The following is a 17,954-nucleotide window of genomic DNA, read 5'->3' as shown; positions in this document are numbered from 1 at the left end:
TTTGGACTCACCACAAACTTCCTTACTTTAGTTTCATGTTTGGATCACAGATTTTTGAATTTCCATGCAGAGCAGTTCTATTTATGAACACTTTCCACAGGTAAATTCAAGGTGCTAAACAGGAACACTGAAAAACCGTAGAGACAGAATTTAACGAAATTAAAAGTGGGTGAAAGAAATGAATAGCTTAAGCAGAATAAAGGTGTCAAAGGAGGTCAAATGATTAAGAATAAATAAAAGATTAAAGTTTATTCAGGTGAAGGAGGTTAAAATGTGTCAAATTTATCAAAATATTTATGATAAAGTCAAAATGTAATACTTAACTTATAAGAGGAAGTCATATTTTTTAAAGGAGGTACTGATACCTTTTGAAACTGTATTTTGCTTCTATTTAAAGTACAAATGATATAAAACAAAAGATAATTAGCGAGTCAAACAAATGTTAACATTAATTTTGACAAGTTGTAATGAAATGTGTGACTATATTGTGATATAATATTGAAATATTACCTAATGGACTTATTTTATTGTATTGTACATGTATCTTTGCTTCTTACAGCGATGACATGTTTTTATTCATCAGTTATGTCATTGTTAATCCACTTACATTCACAATTTTAATATTCACAATATAATATTGTTCATTTGTTTGTTTTAAAGTCCTAATTAATAGACTAATTTAGATTTTGGTGCTAGTCGGGAGCAAATTCTCTCTGAAAAGGCAGGACAGTTAATAAGACCTGTGCATATTGTTGATTAAAAATGACGTAACTTTTTTTTCATGTGCAGATGCTGCACAGAGGAGGTCCCTTCATCAACTCCCTGCTGCATCTGGAGGAGCTCGGCTTCCGCAACTCGTCTCCAACCATCAAGAAGATTGCGTTTATTGCCTGGAAGAGCCTCATAGACAACTTCTCCCTCAATCCTGGTGAGCGTTCCGTAGATTTCACTAAGTTCATAGACGTAGACGTCCGAGAGTCCGGAGTTGGAATCCCTCTCTTTCTCTCACTCCTGCAGACATCCTGTGCAGTGCCAAACGTATTAAGCTGCTGATGCAGCCGCTCACATCCATCCACGTCAGGACTGAGGCCCTGCTGCTCACCAAGGTGGAGGTGTGGTGGTACCTGGCCGTGCAACTGGGACCCAACCTGTCGTCCAACTTCGATCAGGTTAGATTTCCACTCCATCTTTTAAAGAACTAGTGTGTAAATTGTAAGTGCGCTATCACCTGACTGTATAAATCCTTGCTTCTCATCACATGTTTATGCACATGAAAGAGCTGGATGAGCTCTAGAGAGGCCGCTATTTTGTCCCGCTATTTTGTTTTTACAGTGGCCCACAATGGACAAACATAACCTCTTTTGATGCTAACTGAAGGCTACATAGGTTCTCCAACACTCTTTTAGTAGTGAAGTGGGAGGTGAATTGAGGATTATCAGGCTAGAATATGCGACTTGACCAACAAATGTTGCTAAACTTTACACACAGCAACTCAAATAATCGCCCTTTTAAAAAGGTACAGTTACCTTTCAATCAAGTTTCAACCAGTTTTCTGTTCTCTGGATGTAGTCTGTTTTTTGGACCATTCTCTGTCAACCCAAGAGATGGTTGTGCATGGAAGTTTCACAAATACTCAGACCAGAATCATATTAAAAGTCTTTCTTCCTCATTCTGATGCTGGGTTTGATCTTCAGCAGGTCGCCTTGACCAAATACTGTACACCGAGTTGCTGCCATGTGATCGTCTGATTAGATGTTTGTGTTAATGAGCGGTACCTAAACGTGGCGGATGAGCGTGTAAATATGTTGAATATTATGATTAGGGATGTCCCGATACAACTATTCACTTCCGATACGATACCGATATTGCAGCCTTGAGTATTGGCCGATACCAATATGGATCCGACACGAATCATACATACTTTGACTTATTTTGTAGTGTGGAATGTTAGAATAGCCTTGATCATGTGATATTACTTAAACAGAGAACAATAGTATGCAACAGTAGGTATGAAAAAAACTGACCCATTTATTATTGATCAATTTTAACCTTCAACATAAGAATATTGGATTTTTTGCCATGTTAATTTCATACAGTCTATGGTTAATTTCATCAGGAAGAAAGTACCAAGTGCTCATGGGGGTGTTTCACAGGTAACAGCGTGTCTTCAGAGAACACTCCCCTTGTTTTCACTATTTTGGATTAGCCCAACCCACACAGGGTGAGTGACTCGTGCCGCAGGTAAACACGGAGCCCAAGGACTAATGGGTAACTCGCGCTTTCTGTGCGGCTTCGTAGCCTCTGAAATGGCAGAATGGACTGTTGTATCGGAGCGCTAATATCGGAGATTTTAGAGGCACTCCGATATGTGTTTTTTTTTGCTGATATCGGACCGATATCAATATCGGATTGTGACATCCCTAATTATGATCGTCTCCTCCCCAGGTTTCCCTTCCTCTGCTCCAGTGTACCATTGGTTGTGACTCCTTGTCGGTCCCAGGTACGCCATCCAGAGCCGTCGCTCAAAATGGCGCTGCCGCACCCGTCACGCCCAAAACTGGTAGGTTTTCACGTGCGGTGCCACTCCCATCAACGCTGAAGCTGCGCTAAAGGCTGTCATTTTCTCGATAACGACCTCTGCTCCCGATCGCAGGAACCCCAGCCATCAACAGTGCAGGCGCCACACCTCGGATGAACCTGAACTCCAGCATCCAGGTCCCTTCCACCTACCCTTCCATCCAGCTCCTGGGCCTGGAGATGTTGTTCCACTATTTTCTCGGACCAGAGGTCGTTGCTGCGGCGGCGAAAAGAAAACTCACGCTAAGTCTTGGTGAGAATCTGGGTGTACGCGTCACAAAATGTCATTTGCTCTAAGGAATTATTTGAATTTTTAGGAGGTGGAATCCAATATTTTCTTTAACCTTTTGCATACACACAATGCATTTTGATGGGACACTGAATATAAATAGAAACTTTAACATGGACATTTTAATAGAGGAAATAATTAGGCTTTCTGACTCCTGTTCAGCTGAATTTAAGCCGTTAAGCTTGAATGATATTGTTGAAAGCTACAGATTAATTAGCTTGTTTCCATACGAGTAAGATCTTTTTTTTGGGTTTGTTTTCTTGTTTCCAGAGCCGCTGAACCACCCGCTGCTCTCCGGCGCTTCCTCTTTCACTAAACACGCTGCTGTCCTCATCTCAAACATCAGAGACGGATTCACCAACATCGGCAAAGACGCTCCAGGTAAAACGTCGCACATTACAGTCTGGGTTTGACGACTGTGGTGTAAATCTATCTGTCAGTAACCCCTAGACAAACGGCAGAACATACAGTATAGGTTTCAGACAAGACAGTCAACGATCAGAATACAATATAAATAATATGAATACACAATAGGACTGCAACTAACAATTATTTTCTGGATCAATCGAGTACTTGTTGGGTCCGTAAATGTCGGAAAAAGGTTGATCCGTATTTACTAAACCTGGAAAATGATGATCTTCTCCAAAATAATTATTTTTTAATAATTCTATATTACATGGAGCAAAGAAACCAGAAAATATTCACATTCAAGAAGCAGGAAAAATCAGAAATCTTATTTTAATTATTGAAAAAAACACTCAAACCAATTAATCAGTAATTAAAATAGTTAATGAGTGATTAAATGTAATAGATTATTCAAACAGTTGTTGCAGCCCTAATGTAGAATTTACATAAAATCTACACAATAAGATATAAAATACCATGACGCAAGCAACTCTTCAACAAAGTACAGAGATTTTTATGCCTCCAGGTGATTTATTTTTTTTACTGGAACAATCAAAAAATGATCAGCAATGGTTTATTTTCATTAAAAAAACAAAAGTAGCCCCTGTGGTTAATTACAGATGTAGGTTAATTTCTGCCCCTGTCGCCCTCCTACAGATTCCCTGTTGGCCGTCATATGGACGAGTCTCGTCCGATTTGTCAACCTAACTATCGAGTCTGGTAAGTCCTTCACTCATCTTGAATGAGTGCTGTGTGATTTATTCTATCAAATGCGTGTGAAAAGTCATATTTAAATGATGATTCCACTGTTGTGGCTGCTGCTCAGCTGGGCGGACTCTTAAAGCTGTGAGTTCCACCATCGTAGCGCCACATAGAGCACTGTGATTGGGTCTGGGCGTCATTTATTTTTCGTCCCGGAGGCAGGAACGCAGAGACCTCGTCCTCGTCTCCCGCCCGACCCACTCTCATCGTCATCAGTTTAAGTCTTAGCCGCTCGGGCCCCTCGTGGCCCGGACTGCTGTGACGAGAAATATCCACTGAGGGGTTTGTTTGTCCCCGATGATGTCTCTTCTTCTTCAATTCAATGAAACATTTCTCAGTGATGACCTCTTTAGAACATTTTCTCCTCCTTGGTTGTTCGTAGGCGTTAAGAAGGACCGTCAGGGCTGCGAGGTTCTCACGCTGATGCTGCAGGCTCTGCAGAGCATCGTCACCTCAGAAGCTCTGCCTGCAGACAGAGTCCTGGTAAGACTTTACATCACTCTTCTTCTTCTTCTTCTTCTTCTTCTTCTTGTTTCCTCCAGACTTCAACATTTGGATTTAAAGTTTGTAACTACTGATACTAATATTGGTCCGGTATTCATTTTATACCCTTTTTAACTACTAAGCTGATGCATTTATCACTTATCATATTCAAAGAAGAACTTCTGTGTTACAAATCTCCTATAAAGAGGAAATAAGTTGCTGTTGCTGGTTTTTCTTTACATTTTTGTTGCGTTTAGTGAAACCTGTGATATATGATTTTTTTTTTCTGATACCCAATCCAGTGACTTTAAACCTTTTAAATATGTACCGATGCCTCTACCAAGTATTGTATCGTATGGAATAAAAATCAAAATCAAAATCACAAAATAGAACCACAATTTTAATTTCATACAGAGTTGAGGGTTGAACACGGCAGAAAAGGATCAAATGAGGAACATAAAAAGTCACAATTATGAACTGGAGAAGTTTTTAGTCCTGATTTAAAAGCTTTTAAACTGGAAATTTTTACCCATAGATTCTGTTCGAGGCCACAGTGAAGGGAATCCCGCAGAGAGTTCTCGGCTCTGCTTCCTACCAAGTTGGCAAGATGGATGTTCTAAATGTGAGTTATTTATTATTATTATTATTATTATTATTATTATTATTGTTACATTTTGTTCCACTGTTAGTCCTTCTGTACATACAGGATCTATGATGCTCTATGATGATGACTATTTATAAAACCGTCTGCTTTCTTCAGGGAACACCAGCCCTGTATCTCATCCTCCTCCTCTACAACAGCAGCATGCTCTCCGCTTACATCGAGGACGAACGGTGAGCCTCGATAAATGCTTGTATACAAGTCTTTGTGCTTTAGAGTGTGCAGGCCTTTACGAACATGTCCATTTGTTTTTCCCCCCTACAGGTTCTTTCAGTGCCTTCAGATGCTGGTGGGCTGCGGCTTGTCGGGCCACACCTCCCCGTTGGCGTTTAGCGAATCGGTGCTGGGCGCCATCGGCGGCAGCGCCGGGTCCGTGCAGAACAAAGAGCAGCTGTGGAGGATGTGGAGCGCGGTGGTCGGCCCGCTCACTGACACCATCACGCAGGTGAGCTGTCGGGAAGAAGAGCAGAGGCTGTTTGAATGAAATTAATGAACGTCTTTACTTTCAGTGTCCATTAAGGCTGCAACGATCAACTACCAAGTTAATTGGCAAATATCTTGCTAACCGATTCATTGATTTAAATGTTTTTTTTAAATAATCGATTCACATGTAAATAAGCTTCTTACATGTGAATATTTTCCGGTTTCTTTGCTCCGTGTCACAAAAAAATAATTGAAACAGAGTCATTTTTGGTTTATGGACAAAACGAGACGTTTGAGAACATGATGAATTAATTGACAGGTTAATCCATAGTGAAATTAATCGTCCAGATTTGCACAAACTCAACAGCGATTATTGCTGTTCCTACAATAATGTTAAAACATTTCAAAATGGCTGCTGTGCCAAAGGGTTATTGCTCCAAGATTAGAGTTTCTGTCTTTGCTGATGTGTCCGGTCAGATCTTATACTAATGGCCTGTAAATGCGACTGACTGGTGGAGATACTGTAACTGCTTTTATTTGTGTTATGAATGTTTAAATACCTTATTTCTTTGCTGCATTTTGAGACTTGAGTGGCATCCAGCAGTTATAATTAGTAATACAGTAATACAGTAATACAAAGTGGAGAGAATTGTGTTTTAAATTGGCTAAAATCTAGTTGTTAGTCAATCTCCTTTTTTTAAATGGTGAATGCATTTACTTTCCAAGTGAATCGGCATTCAAGCTGAGAAAAGAGCAACTGACTCGCCTGTTTCTCAGCGTTTATCACCGTCAGTGGGAGCTGCCGTTATCTCAGGGTCAGGCCTTAAGAATGTGTGTGTGGTACAGTGTGTCCCTGCACCAGGTACATCAGGAAGTCCATTCATTCATGTGGGAAATTTCTGCAATAACAAGTCACACACTATATAACACAGTTGTGTAGTAATTACACAATAATAGAAACTAGGTTATACAAGTACAAATAACTGCTTTTTGTTACTCATATTTTAATCATTTTTAGTGTGATATTGAGTTATTAATCCAGTCTTTTCTTCAGTAATCTGTAACTAAGCCTGTTTGATATGGAGGAATCGCCCTCCACACAAACACAATTCTGTGCCTAAACTTTAGGGGAAAGTCTGGGTTTATTTAACATTGCGTGTAATAATCAAGTTGAACTCTCGACGACCCAAACACAGCAATGTCATATACAGTACAGTTCAGACCTGTAGTAATAGAAAGGGAACCAGACTGACTGTGTAAAAACAACATTCCTGGTTTAGGGCTCAGGAATTTAGGAAAAATAAACCACTTTCTGAGTTAAAGTAGAAATAATATGTACAGAAAGCCCTTGCCAACTTTACTGCTCTATTCATACACAATGTAATTTAAAGTGCTTTACATACTATAGAGGCAGGAACAGCATTACAAACACATTACACTAAAAGCAGTGAGGAATTGGAATAGAAAGAAATGGTAAAAGTGCAAATTGGAATTTCTGCAAAAACTGCAGGAAACCACAAAGTTTTCAGCCCTGATTTAAATGAACAGACACTGCAGGTGTTTGTCCCGCCGATGACAGAGTTTAGAAACTGAAAGCTTCACTCTAAGGACCTGATGTGTCGGAATGCTTCATATTTCTCTGAGATGTTCTGAGGCCCTAAGACCAGTTCAGTGCCTTGTAGACCAGTAACAGGATTTAAGAAACCTGCTTCCTGGATTAAATTAATAACAATTACAGTCTCAGGAGATGTGGGGTTTGTTCAGTCTGTAAAAGTTTTATTCCATTTTTCTTTTTCAGTCTAACGAAGTCAACCAAGGCGACGCTCTGGAGCACAACTTCAGCGCCATGCACTGTGCCCTGCTGTTTCCCGTCACACACTTTCTACGCGGCTCACCACTACAGCAGGTCCGTTAACCCGCGAGATCTCGTTTTGTACGGAAACCCCCGACGTCTGTCTTGATGTCTGACGGAGAGAGCGCTTGTGCTCGGTGTTGTTGTTGTTCTGCTCAGGCCGCGCAGAAGTCCATGCTGTCCACGTGGTCTAAGCTGTACAAGGTGTTCGCCCGCTGCTCGGCGCTGGTGGTCACTGCTGAGGAGAACATCTGCTGCGAGGAGCTCTGCGCTAAGATCACAGCCTCAGTAGACAAAGACGTTTTAGTGGTGAGTCGAAGGAAAAGATGCCGATTAAATCCATGATACACTTTTGAACAACATCTTTAGAAATCAGGGCAGCCGATGACCGACAATTAATGAAGATTTTATTTTTGGGCCCATATGTTAAGTTGATTTTTCTTTTTTCCTCCAAATATAACAGTTTAATGATTTAAAAAAAAAAAAAAAATCAATATGAATATAGTATTCAAATTTATTTTTAGTTTTATTCTCTCCACAAAAACATTTCAGCACATCCAAAGCCAAAAATATTTAAAGATAAAATGATGATGTGATGAAAGTGAGTCATTTGTGATAATGACCAATTAATAAATAATCTGTCAGATTGTTGGGAAAAATGGCCAGTATTTTCCAGATAAATCTCTCTACCACTAGTCTTTTCAAAGTTCTTGGAATATTTTAAAATTGCTAAGAATGGTTTGACATTAATGCACTTAATGCAAAAAAATTGTATTTAGTTTAAACAACGATCATATGGTCGTCATGGACGATGCAGATTTCAAATTACAATACTTATTTTTTCACATTGCCTGATGTATAAAGTTAACATCTTTAATTGCGCAGTGTACACAATCCATGTCTTGCAAAGTTTTGTACATTTGTCTAGGTCAAGCCTGAGAATTAAAGTCAGTTTTTTCATAAAGTTCATAAATTTTAGTTTGGAGTCAATTTGCATTATGGTATTAATGGTATTTTTCTTAGCAAATGAGTAGTCCAACTCTATTTCTATCACCTTACAGATTTCGGCTTTTGCCAAAATGGTTATGTATGTTTTATTTTTAGCATGCCCAGAAGATATGAAAGACATGTTAACGCTTTCCGATATTCCAGGTTCCTTCAAACCTGAATGCCATCACCAGTGTCCTCCACGTCATGGTCGAGTGTGTCGACTTCTCGCCGTACTCGCCTCAGTTTCAGCAAAAGCTAAAGTGTAAGTGAAGCCAAGCTGGTCTTGCTTTCAGTCTTCAGAGACTCTTTTTTTTGTTTTTTTGTTTACCGTCTCGCTCTTGTTTTCCTCTAGCTCCTCACACTCCTGTAAACTGGATGAAAAAGAGGAACAAGGCCTTGGGGAACCTGTTCACATTCCAGTCCCTGCTCGTCCAATGTCTGGAATTCTATCTGGAGAACCCCGAGGCTTCTTCTGAAGCCACGGGAGTCGCCCTCATTTCCATCATGTCCACTCTCTTCGCCAACCTCGTCCTCACCAATGCCGTCCAGGAAGCGTTCGCCTCTCTGATTCAACCTCTCACCCTTTTCTACAAACGAGCCGCCAGTGACCCGCCAGAGTTCACATCACAGATCCTGTTAAAGGTGGAGTATTTATCAAAGAACACAAAATTGATTTTGTTAGTTTATTTATAAGTCATTTCTCTGCTTTGACTTTCAAATACAAGATTGATTTTGAATGTTTTCTTTTCACCGTCACTGCAGCTCGAGAAGCTTTTTGGTGACGTGCTCGGCTGCTTGCAGAGCCGCTCTGCCCTGGCCTTCGATGACGAGCTGCTCGCTCTACTCTCTCCGCTGCTCTGTGTGCTGTTTCCTCACAAGAACAAGCACCTCCGAACCTCCGTCACCCAGTTCTGGAACGCCACCTTCGCCAACTCTGTCAGCATCAATTACCCCGAAGAGATCAGGTGAGGATCTCTCTCAGGTCATGTTGACCTGGACTGGGATTTTCTTGATCTAGAACATCTGAACTAAGCCATTGTGAATGATGCATAGAATGAATGAGATCTGTTTATACGTGGTTGCCATTTTCTTTCCAGACCCATACTGAGCCATGTGAAACAGACAATCCCGATCATTCTCCCCGGTTTTGAAGCCGTTACTGTTTCTGATGAGCACAGTGAACAGTATTCCGTGAGTTGTCTCAAATTACCTCACTTCTAATATCCCACCCTCTCGGCTGTCATTGTTCTCTAATTTTTTTTGGCTGATTGTGCGTCTCTTCAGAGTGAGAGTTCCCAGTTGGAGACCAAGCTCAGCGGGATGCCCATTTCCTCTGCGGGGAAGAGGGACTCGCTGCTGGGAAAGGCTGCTGAGCCCAACGACAAGAGCTCCAAAAAGACCTCCAAGGCAGTATCTGTGAGTCTAACTCCTCGACATAAGCAGGGTTTCGGGCGGTAACTAACATTTGCAGTGTGGTTGTTCTAGAAAAATGGAAATATGAAATGTTAATGACTGGATAAGTGTCTCCATTTAAAATCTGGACTGGAGCTTGACTAAACTGTAAAACTGCCATTTAAAACAACCTTTCCTCATGCTTCATTACTTAACAACTATGCAGAATGACGCCAATTTCATAAGACAATATACAACTCGTATTAATCAATCACCACCATTGTTATAGTGGTGTTGACACGTGTGTCATATACTGCTTTACTTTCTATCTCCCTCATAGACAAAGCTGGACTTTGGTTCTCCTAAGCCTCCCAGAAGAGAGGTTTTGGAGGAAGAGGCCTCCATTGACTTCGTCTTCATTCCTCCTGAGACGAAGCAAAGAGTTTTGACCGAGCACCAGAAGGAAGTGAAGAGGACTAAGAGGTCAGATTTGTCTTTCTGCCCATTTTATTACAAACGTACATTTGAAGTGCCCATGTTGCGTGAAGCTGTAATGTTTTCCTTTGTCACAGAGTTGACATCCCGGCCATGTACAACAACCTCGATGCTTCTCTGGATACAACAGTTTTCTCTCAATACACCCAGAGCCAAGAAGACTCTTCTGAGTAAGTTCTAAGCATCTGCTCCTTGAATCTAAATAAATAAGTTCTCATTAAAAAAAAACCCCAGTACATTTAAACATGATTTTATTTTTTTTTTTCCAATCACAGGGACAAACTGCCAACAGAACAAGTGGATAAGATGATTGAAGAAACTCTTGACAAGGTAATACAGCACCTTCAGACAAATAGGAGTTTAAAAATGCCCTATACATTACTTTCAGCAGTGAAAAGCCACCAGAGCATGCATATCTTTTTAACATGGCAGTGGTAGGATTGCACTGGTGGGAAATAAGGTGTCCTGAGTATTTGCTAAGTTAACATCTGTGTATTTTAAGGTCCCTTTACCACATACTGTGAGACTAAACCACATTTCCACAATGTTGACAAGACATCCTATGGACCCAGAATATTTGTCACTTTAATGTCAGTTTTTCCCCTTTTTTTTTTTGATTAAAACATTTATCAAATTTCATTAATTCCAGGTTCCTCCGGAAGAGAGCAAAAATAAAGACCATGAAGTTCTCATAGAAGAAAATAAAGACGTTGCCAGCCCAACAGAAGCAGAGAACAAGATGATCCCAGAGTCATCATCAGATGTTTCCATGGAGGAAGAGGCCAAGGCTGGTGATAAATCCGAAGACATGGACACACAGTCTAAGGAGGAGGACTTGAGTCCTAGCCTCTCTGGCTCCTCAGATTTGGTGTCGGGGACTCCTCAGAAACCCAACAGTCGCCGTCAGTCCTTTATCACTTTGGAGAAGTATGGTGAGGGCAAGCCCGCCAGTCCGAATAGTGGATCCATATTCGCTGGTCGTCTTGTAAAGACCCCCAAAACCCAAGAACGCAATGATGCCAAGAAGTCACCACCTTCTCAGCCTTCCCAGACATCCACTACTTCAAATTCTCAGGATATTGAAAAAACTGATTTGCAGCATCCTGTAAACAGTACCATGGAGTCCCCTCGAAGACCAAAGGACTCTGGGATTGCTACTGAACCCGTAAAGCTGACTGAGAGACTCCCCAGTGACACAACAGAAGATGAGGATGTTATTCCAGACACCCAAGCTGAGGCGGAGGGCAAGGGGACTACAAAAGTGGATTCCACGTCAGAGAACATGGAATCATCAAGTCAAGAAGAGGAAATGGTGGATTCTCAATCCTCTGCGACGGAGACCTCTCCAGTTGACCCTCAACTGTCTGGGCGCAGTAGAGTCAAACCTCTGCTGCCCGGAGAAGACCCCGAAGAATCAGAAAAGAAGCATTCGCTGTTGAAAAGGAAACGTTCTGGGGAGGAGTCAAAAAGTGACCCACCAAAGACAAGCCCAGTACAAAGCAGAGTAACCAGGAGGAGTCTGCAGGTTGCAGAGGAGGAGATTGCCAGAGCTAAATTACGAACAAGGGCTCAGAAGGAGAGGAGTGACTTGAGCCAAACCAACTCTCAGGGTAGACCACAGAAAAAGATGAAACTGTTTAGTAATTCAGGTAATTTCCTTGATAAACCTGAATCCAAAAGAAGAACCAACAGGGAGCGGGAGTCCAGCCAAACAGACCTGTCTGATTCTGACAGCCCATCACAGGGTAGTCGGCGTGGTCGGCGAAGCAAAGCATCATTAGAGAATGAAGAGAAGGGCTTGAAGAAGAGGGAGAGTGAACAGTCAAGTCAAACTGCCACACAGGAACTTGAGGTTGTAGAACAAACCGAAAAGGATGATCACAAACCTGAGAGAGACTCCCAGGTGTTCACTGCATCCCAAGAGGTTGATCTTGCAGGAATGACGAAAAAGGATGTTCACGAGGTGAAAACGGACTCTCAGCTGGTCACCTCTTCCCCTCAAAGCAGTGACAAACCCGACAATGATGAGCCTAAACAGACTAAAAACGATGATCCTGTGGTAAAGGACGACTCTCAGATGATGACTCTTTCCGCTAAAACTGGAGATGGATCCCAAGAATTTGTGGGAAAAGATGACAGTGAGCCAAAACTTGATTCTCCTGTTGTCGCTCATGGTCAATCCCAAGAGTTTGAGCTTGTTAAAAAGACCAAATTGGAGAAGATAGATTCTCCGATAGTTGCCTCTTCAACTAGTGAGTCCCAAGATGGATCAAACGTGCTGGGGAATGAGTTGGAGGTCAAAGATAAAGACAAAACAATGGAAAAGACTGATGACGGTCTTAGTCAAGATGACTCTCAAGCGATTACACCCTTATCCTCTGATAGCCAGTCTGTCCGTAAATCCAGAAGAAGCAAGGCTTCGCCTGACGGAGCAGAGTCTGAAGACAAAAGTGACAATAAGAATTCAATGGGAAGGCAGAGTCGGTCTAGTTCCAAGACAAATATATCAGCTGTCAGTCAGGCAGAAGCTAGTATAGGAGGTAGAACCAGAAGGAGCAAAGCACACGAGGAGCTGCCTAAATCAAGTCCTAGCTCAACCCCGGAAGGCTCTCAGTCATTGGACACTCCTGGATCAACAGAGTCTTCCCAAGGAAAGGGCAGATACACAAGGCGAAAATCTTCTCAAGCTTTAGCTAGTGTGGAATCCTCAGAGCCTAAATCCCCAGGGGCCAGAGAACCTTCCACTATGCCCAAAAAGAGAGGGAGGAAACCCAGGTCTTCTCTTCCAAGTCCTCTTACCATTGAATCTCAGGAGGACAGAATTGATGGTGATATGGTAAATGATGCTGCTGATTCTCAAGAAGTAGATACACAAAGCATAGAGGCTGAAAATGCAACCCATGTAGAGAAAGCCTTAGCTAGTGTGGAATCCTCGGGGCCCAAATCCACAGGCACCAGAGAACCTTCCACTATGCCCAAAAAGAGAGGGAGGAAACCTCGGGCTTCTCTTCAAAGCCCTCTTACTCTTGAATCTCAGGAGAACAGGATTGATGATCTGGTAAATGTTGCTGCTGCTGCTGATGATTCTCAAGAAGTAGATACACAAAGCATTGAGGCTGGAAATGTAACCGATGTAGAGGAATCGCAGCAAATACAAGATTTACCACAGTCTCAGTCACTCGTGGAGGAGGAGCAACAAGTCAACGAATCGCCAATGGAGGTTGAGGTAGACACTGTTGCACCCGCAGAACCTGTTGCGCTAGAGAAGACGGAGATTGACGACACAGAAACGAGGAACGAGCCGCCTTGCAAGAATGAACAAAGCAACTCGGTCACTAACGTGGACGGCAACTCCTCACAAGAAAAAGACACTGGGGACCGTGAAATCCTTGAAGAGAAAAGTATAGAACAGGTGAAGGGAAATGGGTCTAGCGATTGTCCATTTGCTCTGGATGAACAGGTGCCCTCTGATGGGACAACAGAGGCACCTCAGGTCTCAGAGTCTTCAGAGGACAAAGCTGAAGACGTTTCTGAAACTGGTGGCAGTGGCGATGGAAATCAAATGGCCGATTCAGACCACGAACATCCAGTTGTTCCTCAGGAAGGCACAGTTCAAAACCAAATCCAGAGTGTCAATGAGCTTTCAAAGGAGGATGAACAACCGGTCTCAAACGAGCAGATGGAAGCACATGCTTCCAATGAGGATGAGGTCCCTCCTCTGCAGGAGAACGCCGATGACGTAGAAACCCAGATCGAGGAGTGTCGGGATGAAGATCAAACTCAGAAGGCGACTACTGAGAACAACGTGGCCGTAAATTTGGACGCTGCTCTGAGTGAACTTTGCGACGCACCAGTGGCTGCAGACTCTATGAGCAACAATGTTTTCCAGGATTCTCCAGTGAAGCAGAAAGACCTGGAGGCTCTCATGGCCTCAGATATTGGCCAAAGTCCATCCAGTGGCAGAATCAGAGGAACCTGGTCTCCTTCAGCCTCCCCTTCCACCAGCATTCTAAAGAAGGGCCAGAAGAGACCACTAGAGGAGGACACTCCCTCGCCTCTTGTCAAAGTAAGAGACAGTGTTCGATGTCGTCAAAATGTTGAATAAAAACAAATCATGTGTGTTTTCGGAAACTTACATTTTCTTAACATTGCAGTCCAGACGCGTGTCCTTCGCTGATCCGATCCAACATCAGGAGATCGCAGACGACATTGATCGTCGCAGTCCCGCCGTCAGAACCAGCTCCCCCAGAAGATCCAGAATTAGTGCCATCCCACAACCCAAGGTATAAACTAACCCCGCAATCGTTTTGCCATGTTTTCTGATCCGTGAACCAATTGTTCTTGAATCCAGCAAATGATCTTGTCTAGCTGGTCAAGCCTTTTATCTGCTCTTCATTCTAGTTCATCACGACTCCAACAAAGGGCGTGCTGATCCTGAGCCCCAGAAATCTGCGAAATCCGGGTTTTAAGAGCTCCAAGAAATGCTTGGTATGGACACAAATATTTTTTTTTTAATTGTTAAAGCTTGACATAAAGCAGCAGTTTCAGTCCTAATGGTTTCCTTTTTATGTATAGATTTCTGAAATGAGCTTGGAGCCTCGACCTGTCCCCAGAGATTGTATCTATCCTGCTTTAGTTGGCTGCTCAGCACCCGTAGAAGCTGTGCTACCTCAGATATCGTCCAACATGTGGTAAGTGAAGCTCAGAGTTGGTTGATGAGTCTCGTACACGAGGCCTGAATGAAAACGAGTTATTTTTGAATCCCCTTTTCACAGGTCTCGTGGGTTTGGGCAGCTCGTCCGAGCCAGAAACATCAAAACGGTGGGTGACCTCAGTGCCCTAACCCCCACCGAGATCAAAACTCTGCCAATTCGCTCCCCAAAGATCTCCAACGTCAAGAAGGCGCTTAAAATTTATGAACATCAGGTAAGTCGGGGGCGTAGAGGGTTGTAGCACGATGTGATCTGATCCGAAGACATTCTCATATTTGACATTTAACAAATCTCCTTTTTAGCGTAAAGGTCGGAGTGTGGACGACTTGAAGAGTTTTGATGAAACGGAGATGATGGCCTCTGAACTGGAGGAGACCAGTGCTCCTCAAAACCAGGATGAGGAGGATAAGACCTCAACTGAGACACTAGGTGTGTAAAAACCCTCTTAGAACTTAGATGTTAAAGGTCCAGGGGTGGAGGCTTTGGGTTTCTAAGATGCTGAGTTTTCCTTTTGGCACAAAAACAGCACGTTATTTGTGTTTGCAGCCACAGAGTTGGTGGACGAGCCTGTTCCTGCAGAGGAGAGGCTGCCGCCGCAGCAGCAGGAGGAGGAGGACGTCTCTGATGATCAGACACCTGCAGGAGAACATCCTCCTCCTGAAGAACAGCTTCACCCAGTCGCGCTGCCGTCAGAGGTGGAGGCCCTCGCCTGCAGGATGACGCCACTAGAACTCAGTAGCTGCTCGCCTCACCAGCTCGTTCAGATGCACGAGCGGCTGGGAGGCATGATGGGTCGCGTGGTGGTCGAGCTGCAGACGCGCCTCAGCCAGACTGAAAGTAAAACCTGAAAGTGGCTTCTGCCGGATCGGACTGCCGAGGCACATAAGAAGATGGATGTACTCAAAAAATAATCGTGACTATGGATTAAAATAACCCGCCGAGGCCTCGTCGTGTTGAATCAGGAGAATTTGACACTCTGCTCTCGCAGGCCTTGGCGGCTTCTTCCTCACCTTTTTTTGGATTTCCCTTTTTGAATATTTTATTAAATGGTAGCAGCAAATATTTTTAATATCTAGCTTGTGCTGTTTGGTAGTTTATACAGTTTTAATAAACACACGAAGGGAAGCACAGTCACACTTTTTTAAACTGTGTTGGACATCTATTATAAATGGTTGTAATCTGGACATTGATGGTATTGTTGACTTTGTAACTGACCCCTGATGTAATTCCACATGTCCTGGACTCTGTGTACATACTATTATTTTTGTCAGTCGATCCCCTGAGACACTTAATTATTCAAGTCATCAGTGTTCTTGTACATTTTTGTTGTTTCTTAGTTTGTAAACATTTTTCTTTCTTGTCTTTCCTCATTTTAATGTGTAAAAAAAACAAAAAACCCTCCAGTAGATGATGCGCACTTCAGTCATTATTTGTGCTTTTAAAACTTTTTTAAATAAAAGGCTACAATGATGAGAATTTCTAAAGTACCATGTTGTCGAGCTTTTGTGTTTTGACCTTTAATAATAATAGGAAAAAATGACACGTCATTATACCACTGCCAAATGTTAGTAATGAACTGGATTTTGCTTCATAAAATGTTTCTAAACATTTTAACCAACACTTTTATTTTGAGATGATGTAAAATTATCATAATTGTGACGATTTATAGTGATATCATTTTTAAGAGAACATCATTGACATAATTTTCCAGGTTCCAGAGACGCTGAGCAACATTTTCTGACTCGATTCATTGAGGAAAATTATGAAATAATCGTTAGTTGCAGCTCTAATTCAGTTGCCGCTGTGTGTGGGTGTGGAAGCAGCTATTTCAGTGAAATAATGAATGCATTTTTTTTTTATCCAAAGAAAAGTCGACACCTGTAAATAACCTGCCAAGTTTGAAGTCTGTCAAGAACAGTTGGACAGTTATGTGATTAAAAGTCAGTTTTTTTTACTGCTTTTTCTCTAAAAAATTATTTATTATACATTTATTACCCTGATTTAAAAAGAAGTTGAACTTCATTTTAATCCAAATCTGGTGCTGACATTTGACCTTACTCCTCGAGCCTCTGCTCCGTCTTCTCCATCCACAACCTACATAGTTAACATTGTTAAAATAAGCTGTTTTGCTGGGAGCAAACTGGCCAAAAGCCCTGAGTTGTAATTGGGGAAAAAAAAATTGATGGTTGTATAATAGAATATGACAGAGTGATTTCACTGTTTCATCCTCGCCGAGCCGCCGCTGCCGCTGCTGCCTCTTTTGGCTCAGCGCGTCCGCGTGTAATTATCTGATTATTCCTGCCGAGCGCCTGCCAGAGGCTGCGTTGCATTTCCACGCTTTATTGAGATAAGGTGCAGCTCGGGCGTGCAAGCGTAGCAGATTGGTGTCCAGCCTCTGCTGGACGGCGACCAGGAAGAGGAGCGGACTGCGGGACGCAGAGAGAGCGTCCGTCCACACACGGCCGAGGAAGAGGAGAGCAGAGATCGACCGAGGTAAGAGGCACGGCGCACTACGACTACGGCGACACACGGATCATGAACAGCTGTGGGGGAGAGGGTCTGTATTTAATGTTGGTGTGGATGAATATCCAGAGGGGAATGAAGTGGATTCATCTTTGCATGTCATAGGTGACACAGGAAGTGACACGTATTGATGGAGATACACACTTTAAAGAGGTTACAACTTTGCAAGGTGTGTTTGTTTCATGGATCCACACGACTTGCACTCGTTTTAGTGATTTTAAAATGATGTAAAAATGCTCAAGGGTGACACTGTTATTGTTATTTTAATGAAAACATGGTAAAACATGTTTTTATAGAATTGTGAGTTATTTGTAAAGATAGACAATACATTTTTACGCAGATTATTAGAGAATAATGACCTGTTTTCACCTGGAACTAAAATGTCATGTC

General features: G+C 42.4%; 1 protein-coding gene across 1 annotated transcript in view; it reads left to right on the top strand.

The window, feature by feature from the left end:
- Nucleotides 1-16,528, top strand: part of rif1 (replication timing regulatory factor 1) — a 21,422-nt gene extending 4,894 nt beyond the window's left edge. Inside the window, exons 9-35 of the mRNA XM_044015219.1 lie at nucleotides 790-928; nucleotides 1,018-1,169; nucleotides 2,446-2,560; nucleotides 2,654-2,830; nucleotides 3,137-3,247; nucleotides 3,929-3,991; nucleotides 4,416-4,516; nucleotides 5,052-5,138; nucleotides 5,277-5,350; nucleotides 5,442-5,622; nucleotides 7,399-7,506; nucleotides 7,612-7,761; nucleotides 8,605-8,704; nucleotides 8,795-9,084; nucleotides 9,205-9,407; nucleotides 9,540-9,633; nucleotides 9,727-9,858; nucleotides 10,175-10,317; nucleotides 10,407-10,499; nucleotides 10,605-10,659; nucleotides 10,979-14,395; nucleotides 14,484-14,612; nucleotides 14,731-14,817; nucleotides 14,905-15,020; nucleotides 15,105-15,255; nucleotides 15,344-15,470; nucleotides 15,588-16,528. Of these exons, the coding sequence (XP_043871154.1) occupies nucleotides 790-928; nucleotides 1,018-1,169; nucleotides 2,446-2,560; nucleotides 2,654-2,830; nucleotides 3,137-3,247; nucleotides 3,929-3,991; nucleotides 4,416-4,516; nucleotides 5,052-5,138; nucleotides 5,277-5,350; nucleotides 5,442-5,622; nucleotides 7,399-7,506; nucleotides 7,612-7,761; nucleotides 8,605-8,704; nucleotides 8,795-9,084; nucleotides 9,205-9,407; nucleotides 9,540-9,633; nucleotides 9,727-9,858; nucleotides 10,175-10,317; nucleotides 10,407-10,499; nucleotides 10,605-10,659; nucleotides 10,979-14,395; nucleotides 14,484-14,612; nucleotides 14,731-14,817; nucleotides 14,905-15,020; nucleotides 15,105-15,255; nucleotides 15,344-15,470; nucleotides 15,588-15,889 (6,897 nt within the window). The 3' untranslated portion in view covers nucleotides 15,890-16,528. The remainder of the gene's footprint in view (nucleotides 1-789; nucleotides 929-1,017; nucleotides 1,170-2,445; nucleotides 2,561-2,653; nucleotides 2,831-3,136; nucleotides 3,248-3,928; nucleotides 3,992-4,415; nucleotides 4,517-5,051; nucleotides 5,139-5,276; nucleotides 5,351-5,441; nucleotides 5,623-7,398; nucleotides 7,507-7,611; nucleotides 7,762-8,604; nucleotides 8,705-8,794; nucleotides 9,085-9,204; nucleotides 9,408-9,539; nucleotides 9,634-9,726; nucleotides 9,859-10,174; nucleotides 10,318-10,406; nucleotides 10,500-10,604; nucleotides 10,660-10,978; nucleotides 14,396-14,483; nucleotides 14,613-14,730; nucleotides 14,818-14,904; nucleotides 15,021-15,104; nucleotides 15,256-15,343; nucleotides 15,471-15,587) is intronic.
- The last annotated feature ends 1,426 nt before the right edge of the window (nucleotides 16,529-17,954 follow it).

The sequence above is a fragment of the Solea senegalensis genome, unplaced genomic scaffold (genome assembly GCF_019176455.1).
Source record: "Solea senegalensis isolate Sse05_10M unplaced genomic scaffold, IFAPA_SoseM_1 scf7180000013074, whole genome shotgun sequence".
NCBI classification, from domain to species: Eukaryota; Metazoa; Chordata; class Actinopteri; order Pleuronectiformes; family Soleidae; genus Solea; species Solea senegalensis.
This window is presented reverse-complemented; position numbering and strand designations above follow the sequence as displayed.